The 12,612-nt window shown below is 40.4% G+C and overlaps 1 protein-coding gene across 1 annotated transcript; it reads right to left on the reverse strand.

The window, feature by feature from the left end:
- Positions 1 to 886: 886 nt before the first annotated feature.
- elovl5 (ELOVL fatty acid elongase 5) lies at positions 887 to 12,371 on the reverse strand. The gene is made up of 8 exons (XM_062463245.1): positions 12,246 to 12,371; positions 10,672 to 10,736; positions 9,792 to 9,979; positions 4,784 to 4,861; positions 4,134 to 4,305; positions 3,199 to 3,323; positions 2,553 to 2,687; positions 887 to 2,452 (listed from the first exon to the last, which is right to left on the reverse strand). The coding sequence occupies exons 2-8, from the start codon at positions 10,727 to 10,729 to the stop codon at positions 2,321 to 2,323; spliced, it is 888 nt and encodes a 295-aa protein (XP_062319229.1). The 5' UTR covers positions 10,730 to 10,736; positions 12,246 to 12,371; the 3' UTR covers positions 887 to 2,320.
- Positions 12,372 to 12,612: the final 241 nt, after the last annotated feature.

The following is a 12,612-nucleotide window of genomic DNA, read 5'->3' on the forward strand; positions in this document are numbered from 1 at the left end:
GATTGACTGCATGTGAACGAGCCACTGAACCCCGCCTTGCCCTCTCCCATAAATGAATATGCAGATGGCCTATAAATGCGCCCCTGAGGTAATTTCTTGTCTGAATTAAAATGGCTAAACACGCAAAAAAGAAACATTTCTTTTTTCAGATCGTGGTTCTAACAGAAATGGAGGCGACGAAATGTGTCCTGTTTGGCGGCCTGTATTAGGTATTAGCAACAAAAGATAGTCGGCGGAGTGTAAAACTCACTATAAATGCTGTGGGTTCGGAGAACCAGACCATGGCAGAAATTAAGAAGAAAATGATCCGATGTAAAACTGAAATTAGCCAGAGTCAGGCTCACAGAGACACTTGCATTTTGCCATGCCAATCTTGTAGTTGCGCAGCACAGCGAGTAGGCTATACTACTATATTTCATCTGTGGAAATCCGTGAGCGTGCAATATTAACAATAAAGGCCTACAGAGGGTGACATGCATTTCCTGAGTGATTTTGTCGTTCGCTTGACACCCTCAAATTTAACAGAAGTTATTAAATGGTAGCGGATTAAACAGTTAATAGCGTTTCCCGTTTGAGTTTTGGCATTTTTATGTGAATCGTCCACATCAATAATCAAACTTTTATTCGCGGATGTAGCCTAATTATGTTTTTTGGTTAGTCAACGTCATTGACGTATGACAGTAACTGTAATGGAAACTTTATTTTGTAATGTTTGGTGAGTTTCGGCAGTTTTCAGTTAGAATTCGCCACATTACAGAGACTTTGCGGACGGCCTGCACATTCTCACGTCTGCTCAAAAGTTTGCGTGACGGCCCGCACATTCTCACGTCAAGTTAATTTTATACATCACACCGACGCCGTGTCCGTGGAAAACAGCGTACGCAAGCTTTTCGTGCGTACGCAACGTTTATACATGAGGCCCCTGGACAGGGGCGTCGTTAGACCCTTTTTTACTGGGGCTCGTGCCACAGTATAAATCTGCTGTGCCCCAGTAAAATCTAAAGGTTGAGTTTTAACAATTTAGCCTACTTTATTAGTCAGTGCATTAATTTAGGTTGATAATCCCAGAAAAAATAAACGCAGTATCCCAATCAACGCTTGTAAAATCAAAGCAGTTTAACCAAAAACACAAACCGATGCATGTCTGCGCGCTCTTCTGAGCTTGCCAAATAGCCACTGCAGCACGCACATGGGTTAAGCAAGGGGAGTTTCTATAGTCGAGTAGTGCATTGTGCGCAGCACGCTTGGAAGAAAAAAAAGGGATATGAATAGGGGCCTGTGCCCCAGTAGAGTTTTATGTCTAACAACGTCCCTGCCCCTGGAGCATTTCTAATGTTTTCTGGGTATGTATGACGTTCATGAGTGCAGGAAGGCATTATTCACTTTCAACAGAACATATGGCACGATCAACTCAGATAGTAGTTTTTTTCTTTTAGTTGCATATGTATTGCAGTGATGTATTACATTCAAAATGAGAAAAACAACGGAGACACGGTAATGTACTGTTGTTATCTTGTGCAGTACTTATCTTTCAACATAAACTATTGCTACAACAATAGCAGTAACAGCTAAAACAAAAATGCCATGTACATGTCATTTACCAATATACAGAATGGATAAAGCTATCATTGCAATAGGTTTCTGAACTATAGCTCACCTGAGTCATGCATTTACAATGCAAAGATGTAATGTGCACTTGTTAAGACAATAATGCCATACTTATGGGATTATACTTAAATATATTAACTGGCATGTCTGTGTATATAGTTATTATTTCTTAACTTTTTCTTCCTAACTAACAACCATAGATTTTAAAACCACAGTCAGCAATATGTCCTTTGATTAATAATAAATCCATTAAAATTCAATATGGAAATTCAGTCAAATCAAAAATAATTTATAGGTATTTGACCTAGGAAGACCTAATCAATACTAGTTCAAGTGCCGTACCTTAATATAATCAAACATATACGTTCAAGTACTTTCAAACCTCAAATACTGTTGTTTCATGTAATATTATGTTTGCATATGAACATGGCATACATTTTCTACATTAAAACTGTGTTTAAACTGGGTTTTCTATTGAAGGTATCCTACTGTCTATTGTTGAACTAACCTTTGATTCAATATGAATGAAAACTAGTGTGCAAAATATTGCAGGATTCTCTCTAAAGATAAACATGGCTATGGCCTTTTTTTGTCTTTTGTGAATATATTAGACTAGAATATACTAGATATATCCTGTTGAGAAATCCTACATCACCCCTAGTGATAATACGCTATAATAGACAGTAATGACCGTGGGATTACTCAAGCTACTTCAGTCCGCCCTCAGTTTCCTGTGTGTAATTGTTTCTATGGTGGAAACTCCATTTGCATGTCCATTTGTAGGAGAAGCAGACCCGTTCTGGTATTCATTCTTCTTTAGTGACATACTACGCTTCTTGTATGTCTGAAACCACACACACACCACACAGGTTCAGGCATGCAAAGGCATCACTGACAAGTCTCCTCTCCTTTGTGATTTGTAAGAGACTTTAGCATTTGCTCACCTCAATATAGAAGTTTGAGAAGAGTATGATTAGAGTGACCATGTAGCCCATCTGGAAGTACAGCCAGCGGATTGGGAACCCACAGGGCCATACTACTGCACAGGCTGTCTGGGATACGGTTAAAAAGAACTGTACCTTGAGGGAAAAACACAGTTGGTAGTAAATGAATTGTTTGTTTTACACGCAAGCACACACACACTCACACACAAGTATGCATAAATAAGTACCATTGATCCAATGCCTAAAATACCTTAAATGGATAGGGAAGGAAATATTTATTTAATTCAGTCTTAATGGATGAAGCTGTGCTAAAAAGCTAAAAGCGGGCCAGAAAATAGTCTAGCCAAAGTACATTGTTTGTAAGTCTGTAAAAACATATGTGTGTAGAAATTGAGATTTAGAACCATGAAGAATTGACATCTACAATAGGAAACTGTCAAGAGAAGCAGAACCAAGAATTCCCAAATTCATGTAGTTGTTATAAATGGCAAATATACTTCAAGTTATATTGACATATAGGTTTGTACCACCATGACAATGCATAACAATCTCACCTAATCCCAATCCTAACGTCCACAGATCTACAATTTTATCTTGCAGTACTCTCGTAGTTTGTAATGGTTTCTATTTGAGAAGTAAAACTCACCAGCTGGCCCTGAGTGATGTATCTCTTCCACCAGAGGAATGGCCTCAAGGCCGGAATAGAGGACAGCCCGTAATAGGAATACATCAGGACGTGGATGAAGCTGTTCAGACAGGCACCAAAGTACGCTGGGAATGACAGAGGACACCAGGAGAGTCAGTGTCAAAATAATATGTTGCTGGTGATTCTGGAGATGACTGATATTTCGTTCCATACCACCAGTCTATCTAACAACTGCCTTTAAGAAGACATTAAGTTGTATTCAAGATATTAAAAAGTAGTGATGACACCTTGGTAGCAAACAGCTACTGAGGTGTTTTTTCCCAGTTAGGGGGGGTCAGATGTCTGAGCGGTTAGGGAATCGGGCTATTAATCAGAAGGTTGCCGGTTCGATTCCCAGCCGTGAAAAAAAAACTTTGTGTCCTTGGGAAAGGCACTTCACCCTACTTGCCTCGGGGGGAATGTCCCTGTACTTACTGTAAGTCGCTCTGGATAAGCGCGTCTGCTAAATCACTAAATGTAAATGTAGTTATCCTGTCAGGCCCTGAGGGTTACATAGAAAATGCTGAAGCTAGGGCTCACAAGAAAGCAATTAAGGCAAGGTGAGAGAATATAAACACCAAACTCTTCAAGACAAACATACTGTGAAATCAAAGAATGCTAAAGCATTGTCTGGAAATACTGTACTGCAGATTTATAACCTACTGGTTTCCATGGTTCTTTTAAATTAATAATAGAGACTACTTTTAAACTTGAGTTTATATTACATTAAAAACCTCCTTTCCAGTCTCAGTGGGTCTGGCTTTAGTGGATCAAAGTTATTCATCTGGTATAGCCAGCCACTGTTTGTTTGTGGACTCAGAAGGGGAGTTGTTTTGAAGACCAAGTCTAGCCATCACTGTGGCGTCTAATGGTGCAGTTGGGGTATAAACACTCACAGTGACCACAGGGCACCCAGTTCATAACAAACCACCAGATGTTGAGCATGCTGGCATGGTGGTAGATGTGCAGGAATGTGATCTGATGGTTGTTGTTTCGGAGGATGAAGAAGAAGGTGTCCATGAACTCGATGAGTTTGGAGAAGTAGTACCACCAGAGAACGTTCATGACCTGAAAGTATGAGAAAAAAAGGACACTGAGATACTGCAGCCAAGATTTCAGATTAGCAGAAACACTGTAAATCATTGTTCCCCATAAAAGGTCACATCTCAATATGTATTAAGTAACACTTGTCTGTAACATAACGCTCTTGATGTTTCAGTTAAAATAAATACCACATTTGTAGAAGTTTTAATCACAGGAGAATAGTGAATGAGCGAGTGTCCTTATCATCCAATGTTGCCCCAGAACATAAAAACAAGTCACCATGATGACAGCACAGATTAAATAGACTGTCTGGCTCAGAGGCTTATATGCCAGGATTTGCAGGTACTGGCTGTCATCAGTCATCAGTAAATTGCATCAGTGGAGTTTACAGTGATTTTGTTCTGGAGTTAATAATCTGTAAAGATAAACCAGGACCGCAATAACAATTTAGTAAAAACTGTATTACAACCGGATTCAAAGAAGTCCAGTTTGAGTACCTTACCTTGTTATCTGCTTCTCCAGCACTGTGTGAGTCTTGGCAGTATAAATTGTAGCTACCTTGCCATACAGCAGTCACCAACTGAGGACAAACAAGGTGAATCAGGCAAGGGTGAATCTCTTTCTCCCCCCCTCCATCCACACACACTCACAGCCCTACCTCACACTACATATTAGTTACATTACCCTTTACTCCACGAAGCGTCATAGTATGACCTTAAATTTACTCAGAGATATTTATTTACATTTACATTTAGTCATTTAGCAGACGCTCTTATCCAGAGCGACTTACAGTAAGTACAGGGACATTCCCCCCGAAGCAAGTAGGGTGAAGTGCCTTGCCCAAGGACACAACGTCATTTTGCACGGCTGGGAATCGAACTGGCAACCTTCAGATTACTAGCCCGACTCCATCACCGCTCAGCCATCTGACCCCCTATTGATAGTTTTGTCCACTAGAGGCTTAGAGTTTGTAATTTTGAATCAATACTTTTAGGGGCTTGTTTTTGTGTTTTAAGACGTTCCTTCACAATCCTGAATTCCAGTCACAAGTCAATTGTAGCTGTATTACATAGTGATCCTGCATTGTTAATTGTTGTGAAGCACCGTCAGTATTTCATTCCGACCACTGCTGCCGCAATATTTCAATGGAGTCCTTGTTCACACAATCAAATTTGGGAAGAAAATAGCTCTGCTTTTATTGGCCATAGCAGATATATAAGGTCCTATCTAATTCACTAAAATTATGTCATATGGTTGATGAGTTATGTTTGCACCTGGGGAAAAATCATGGTCAAAGTCCCCCATCTTGAATTTGACCCAATCCCCCAATCTGTTGTTTTGATATAAATCAGTGCATACACATTCTGTAAATGTTTGGACCAGGACTGGACATCTTCTGGTACAGGATGTGAAAATTGGGCCTTTCCAGAGCTAATTATTCTGATGACTTAGAGGTATACGGGGGGATTATCCTCTGGTTGTAAAAGCAGGGGGGCCCTGTGCATGGGCAGGACAGGGGAGGATGGGGAGAGTAGGGCCAGGCCAGGCCCTGGCAGATGTGCTCCGCTACTCAACTGTGTAATCCCTTGCAGAGGACAAATCAAACGTCTCTATGAAAAGTAGTGCACCTGAATACAGCAGAAATCCCATTGTTTTATTATATATATTAATCTGTGTTAGGCTTTAACAATAAGTGTTATTCAAGCTGTTTTGTTATTACCAATTTATGCTGCTGACAAGTGTAATGGAATTTTAGGATGTATGTTCAATTAATGTGTTTTAAATGTGGTTCATTGATAAGAAACATCAACTTATGTTGTCTGCAGGAAGGGGAGATAATTGAGCTGAGTTTGTAGAAGATTGAGAGGTTGTAAAGTGTTAGCAATTGTTGGGGGATTGTTTATAGTAGGTCAGATGGTTATCTGTATGAACTATTTCTGAGGGTGATGACCCCACAAAGGACAGTTGACCGTTTTGGATGGTCAACTTCTGGAGTTTTATGACTGACTGACTTGGAGACTTCCAGTTTAGGTGTTTTATTACCTGGGGGGAAGAAGCTTTGGGACAGTTGGTCTGAAGGACTGTTGTTTAAACTCTGATTGTATGGAATGATTGTATTCTTTTAGGGAGTGAGCCAATGACAGAAGAGACATGGGACAGCTGCATGCCGGTATTATGATTGTGGATGGACCAATGACTTTTGAGAACTGTGTGCTATAAAATGGTCTGTTGAAGGATGTTCTTGGGAGTCCAGGACCATCAGCTTGGTAGTGCTGGTGTCTACTGGATTCTCTGGTTCCATTGTAGAATGCTAGCTGGAGCTGGATGGAATTGTCTTTGAGTTATGTTGGATGGAGCAGTATGGCAATCAGAACTGGTGATACACTGTTTGGGCGCGTGCTACTTCTGATCCCACCTGATACATGTCCAGATGGTTTTGAGTTATTGTCTTATGTTTGTGTGACGATGTTGGTTTTGTTTGTATCGATTTATTACGTTGGTGTAGATTTTTATTATCTGGGATCTGCGACGGTGATCCCTTCATCCTCTGCCAGGAACCTCGGGGTTACCATGGATGACAAGCTCTCCCTCCCTGCCCACATTGCTGCGGTCTCCCGGTCGTTTAGATTCACCCTCTACAACATCCGGAAGATCAGGATGCTAGTCCTGCTAGCATCCAGCTAGTCCAAGCACTTGTCATATCCAAGTTGGACTACTGCAACTCCCTGCTCGCCGGTCTCCCAGCATGCGCAACCCGCCCTCTCCAGAGGATTCAGAACGCAGCGGCCCGCCTGGTCCTCAATATACCCAGACGCTCCCATGTTACCCCGCTCCTCATCTCCCTCTACTGGCTTCCCATCATGGCACTTATCAGATTCAAGACCCTGGTACTGACCTTCCGAGCAGTGAACGGGACTGCTCCCAACTACATCAAGTCTCTCCTCCAGCCTTACACCACCACCCGCCACCTACGGTCGTCTTCTGACAACTGTCTGGTGGTCCCACCTCTCAAGAGCGCCCGCTCCCAACCCAAGCTCTTCTCCTGTCTGGCCCCCCAATGGTGGAATCAACTCCCCACCTCCATCAGAGACACTGACTGTCTCCCCACCTTCAAGAAAAGGCTTAAGACGCACTTGTTCTGGGAGTACAACGGTACTTATGATGATTTGCTGGACCTGATGTTAGCTTCCTCCAGGAACACAATGACTCTTACTGAGGGACTTGTTGCTCTTGTTGGTTAGCTGTAACTGATTTAACTTTAACTAACTTGTTCTCGCTGTGAATTATATTATATTATTGTTGCTTGCTTTTTTCTACAGGTACACTCTTGCACTTTTGATGTTCATGTTGTTTAATTTGTAACTTGTTTAACTACATGCTCTTATGGCTCTCCCCATTAGCACTTATTTGCTTTTCACAATGTATGCTTCATGTTTGGCTACTCGCAATGTTTTGGGGCTATCTCGTTGTTATGATCAGTGACCTATGCTCTTTTGTAAAGCTCTCTTGGAAGTCGCTTTGGATAAAAGCGTCTGCTAAATGAATAAATGTAAATGTATACGTCATACTTCAAATAAACATTAACTTTGTACTTCACTCAACTTCAGCTAAACAATTGATTCGCTTAAAAACTTGTGACTGTTTTAATCCTTTGTCTTTTCAGTTTCTCTGACCCATCAGTCATTGTGACCCACCGTCGTATTGCGACAACTTTACCGCATACAAAAACAAAGTGAAGCATTTTCTTTTAACCATCGGGCTGTCTCAGACCCCCCACATTGCGAAGGTTAAAAGAAAATGCTATTTATTTGTTTTTGTATTGGGTAAAATTGGGTAAACACAACGATGGTTCGTTGTGAACCTTTGGGTCATGTGACCCGAAGGCAGCACAAGGGGTAATCTAAATTTGTTAATTTATCTTCCTAAAACCCACTAGAGGACACTATTTAAAAGGATATTTTCAAAAATGTCTTCTGGGGGAACATGCCCCCAGACCCCCCTAGTTTTGCTGGGTCACAGGAAACATAATAGGTTTTATCTAGGGGCTTAGCCCCCCCAAAATTGGGAACCTAGATTCGCCCCTGACTCAAACCCTGCCTGCATGTCCAGCAAATAAATAGTTTCTAGTTAGCCTAAGAGCCAGAACATTCTCATTCCTATTAACTAACCAAGTTGCGTAGAGAAACAAAGATCTATGTTTAAATAAAATGACGGCCTTATATTAATGCTAGCCTGTATTTACTGCAACAAATACAGTATGGCCAGAATGTGTTCTGGCCAGCCAGAACACATTCTTTATTCTTCAATTTTTCAAATGCCCCATTAAGGACACAATGAAGCTAATCTTTCATATTACAAGCTGGTTTCCATGTGCTCTGGACAGGTGACAAGCGATGGCTTTGTATTTTGGTTTAAGGCAAACAAGAGTTTACTTTGTGGCAAGGGCACACAGGTCAGAGAATCACGCCGAGAAAGCACAGCCAATCCAATGAAAGGTTACACAATACAGTTGTGAGGAGATGAGTCCATTTAGTCACAGATTGGAAATGAGTCAACATTATATACATCCTGGGACTTCAGAAGAAGAAAATATCCTGTCAATGAATAGCTATCCCATTCGATTTCAGAAGTACCTGCTACATGATTACTAATGATTGTAAAAAGAAAAGTATAGATCAGGCATTTATTTTTTACACCTGCATTACTGTAATGCCATCAACAGACTACCCCTCCACCACACCCAACCACCTAGTAGAAAACAGATGGACCCTTAAAATATACAACTAATGCACTGCAGTCAAAAGGTTGAGACAAATACAATAGAAAGCATTAAATAAACCATTTTAAAAACTACTATCTGATATCTAAAACTATTTTAATAGCAAGAACAACAATAGAGATCTTGTGCTCTCGCCTGCTGATTACAGTGCAAAAAGTATGAGGGATTTGACAGTTGACACAATGATTCTGTTAGACTGCAGCTGTTCCCTACCCACTCCCCAATAGCATTGTGTATCTACCAGGCTGGCTTTCGGTGCAAGACGCCAGAAGTCACTGCTGGTTGGTGTCTAATCTGAAAAAGATTATCCCATTCCTAATAGAATTATACAGCACAATAAACAAATCTGCTGATGTATCTTTGCATCATCACTTTTCTATCAATCAAGTCATGGCCAGCACATGGTATTTTCAGCACATGGTATTTTCAGCACACAGTATTTTTACAGTGTCTCACACTGATCCAGGATCAGGGTCCAGCCTGATCGGTTAAAAACTTTGAGCATTGGCTTGGGTCTGTCTGCGGTGTACTTGAGTCTGCCTTGGGTATGCCTGCCTGCAGAGTTTGATTTTTGGGGACCATTATTGATTCCATTGTGCTTTGCCTTTACAGCATTTGCACAAAGTAATGTAGTAAAGTAAAGTAATGAAAAATAAAATTTTGGCTCAGGCAAGTCTGATCAGATGAAAACAAAGAAGAAAGAATGAATTATTATGATGTTGTTTCGAACCTCATAGAACATGTAGAAGGAGAGGACTGTGAGTCCCAGATTGTAGACCACCATGACGCCCCTGCAGGAGAATGGCTGCCTGTGGCTCATGAATTTGGGCCCCATCCACACGATCAGCAGGTACATGACAGTCAGTGCAAAGGTTGGAGTATAGTTGTCCAGTAACAACCATCCCCGCACCCTCTCATCTGAAAAAAGACAGAGAGAAAGAGAGTGAGTGGGAAACAGAGAAAGAAAAAGAGCACAGTGGAATATAGATGGCTAATTCCCTTGACTTTTTCACACATATTTACAGTAGCTCCTTTCATAGAAGGCAGTAGGTCTACTAGACAGAGAGGAATATCCAGTGGCCACATTGCAGGTATGTTTTGAATATCATACGTTACAGAGACAAGGAGAAGCAGCGGGGTGTTTGCTAAACTCCTAGAAAGGTTGTGTTAGAATCAGAGAGGTGCAAAAAGCACCGGAGCATTCCACTGCACAGGCATATGTAACCTGAGGCTGCTGTGAAGCAAGTTGATGCTTCACTGAAGATAAATATATATGTATATAGTTATTTTGTATAAAATATACATATATATATGATATATGTAGGGATAATATGTATGTAGGGATTGCAGCTCCATATATACAGTATATACTGTATATGGAGTATATGTATATATACATACGCTGTAGCTCCATATATCCCTACAAACGTAGATTCAGATACACTGTATGGCCACACATTAGCATATGGCTAATGGTAGATTTAGACATAATATGCACCTGTGTGCCATAACCTTAACTAAATAAGAAGACATAACAGTAATTTTACAGTGCAGGATACTCTACAGTACAACAATGAACTTAAAAGATAGATCATCATTCATATACATACCCCTGGGACCCATCCATGAGTCTATATACGTATTTACTTTATGATTGATTGTCTCCATCTCTGACCTGAGCAGACAAATGAGAGGTTTGAGAATCCGAAGAGACAAATTGCTTTATATGTCAAGTACTTTGAACCTTGTCACAGAAATATGAGGTCATTTGATATCACTTATCTATTTATATGATGTCATCTGATATCAGCGTAGACCTTATTAATTAGGAATGCTAACAGTAGCAATGGACGTACAGCAGTCAACACAAAAAGCTTTGAACTTTGAAAATTTAAAAGCCTTCTTGCAACTCGTTACCACAATGGTCCAGAGTTCAACTGTAATACTGCTGAAAATATATGGTGCAGCACAGATATGGTAAATCACTACAGTGCCACATCTTTAGTATGATGGAGACTGTCCGTTTGAGAATGTTTACAATATATGTAGGCTAGGCCTATGTCCATTTTAACACATGCACAGACTAGAGACAAGTTGAAGGGAAATTCAAGCTCAATCAAAGCTATGACGTCATGCTGATCACTGATTTAGCTAATCCAAAGATCTTTCTATGTATGTATCTATCTGTCTGTCTATATATATGTATACATACATGTATACATACATGTATACATACATGTATACATACATACATACATACATACATACATACATACATACATACATACATACATACGTCATTCCATCCATGAAGGGACCAACGGGAACAGGTGAGAATGGCATCGGTTGTGATATCACAACCGATCAGATTTCACAAAAACATACTGAACTCAAATGAATTAACATTTTAGTGGCATGACTGACTGCCCATCGAAAGTGGGCTATATGTTCCCGGGTTGATGATTAACAAAAAATATAGGTTCAAGTCTAGCGTTTGTAAAGGTACAGGTTCAGGGAAAACGATTCAGGTGAGGATCAACTCTTTGACATTGAAACGGCGAAAAGTTACTGGTGGGTGAGGTGAGACAAAAAACTCCACAATGCAACTATGGCAAGCCGGCCTTGGTGCACTATAGGCTACCCGGACTGACGAGTCCATAATAGACTTTTGGCTTAACTTTTTCAAGCAATTATCAACGTTAGGTTCGCTTTCCTCATCCGAAAAGTTACAGTGTAGTACTACACTGTAACTAGATTATGCCAGACCCAAGACCATTCACACGCTTCTTTCATGCAATAGGAAAGAAGCGTGTGAATGGTCTTGGGTCTGGTGTGTTGTTCATCGTTATTATTGAGTTCGGCTATATTATGATGAAAAGTGGGAGTTCAATGGTCGACTTTTATTTCAAATTAATTTGTATGATAACCAAGAAATGTTATCACAGTTCTTAAAAAATTAGAGCATAAACATTACAATCATTCGCATCATAGAGGTCACCCGACTCAGCATCCTACTTTGCTGTGCGCTTTTTGGCTGCACAAGCGCGGCATTATAAATAAAAATACAAACCGAAGCCCAAGTCGTGTAATCATACAAACCTTTGAGAAACGTCAATAGTGAAAACATAAAGCATAATGTTCTTCATAATAACATCAGAAATATATCATTAAAATCGGTGCCTACCTTTAGAGGATGCGTAACCTTGGCTGCCCGTTTCCAGCACTAATGTGTAGCCTAGAATGTCGGTGGAAATTGTGGGAGGAACGTTGGCATATTCCCTGCATGCGCGGTTAAAGTGACCCAACAGAGGTCTGAATCAAAAATTACCCCATGGCCATTATGCACAAAGTCTAATGTAGCCTCTTACTTTACAGTATAGCCAACAACATTCTCCTATTTGAATGGTCCAGGTTTCTTTCTTTTTTTTAAGATTCGTGCCCATTGTCAACCTATACTTTAAAAAAAAAAACATTTCTGAGATTAAGATCCTAATTGTAAAGACCGATTGAACCCTCTGAATTATAATTATTATGTCCATCACTATTCCAGT

The sequence above is a fragment of the Osmerus eperlanus genome, chromosome 6, assembly GCF_963692335.1.
Source record: "Osmerus eperlanus chromosome 6, fOsmEpe2.1, whole genome shotgun sequence".
Taxonomy (NCBI): Eukaryota; Metazoa; Chordata; class Actinopteri; order Osmeriformes; family Osmeridae; genus Osmerus; species Osmerus eperlanus.

Bases quoted from the DNA above. Each gene is read 5' to 3' on its own strand.
- elovl5 (XM_062463245.1), bottom strand. From the start codon at position 10,729: ATGGAGACAATCAATCATAAAGTAAATACGTATATAGACTCATGGATG. The intron at 4,862-9,791 runs GTTCGAAACAAC...GTTTGTCCTCAG, and splicing joins CCTTCTACATGTTCTATGAG to TTGGTGACTGCTGTATGGCA. The intron at 2,453-2,552 runs GTGAGCAAATGC...GTGTGGTTTCAG, and splicing joins TCTCAAACTTCTATATTGAG to ACATACAAGAAGCGTAGTAT.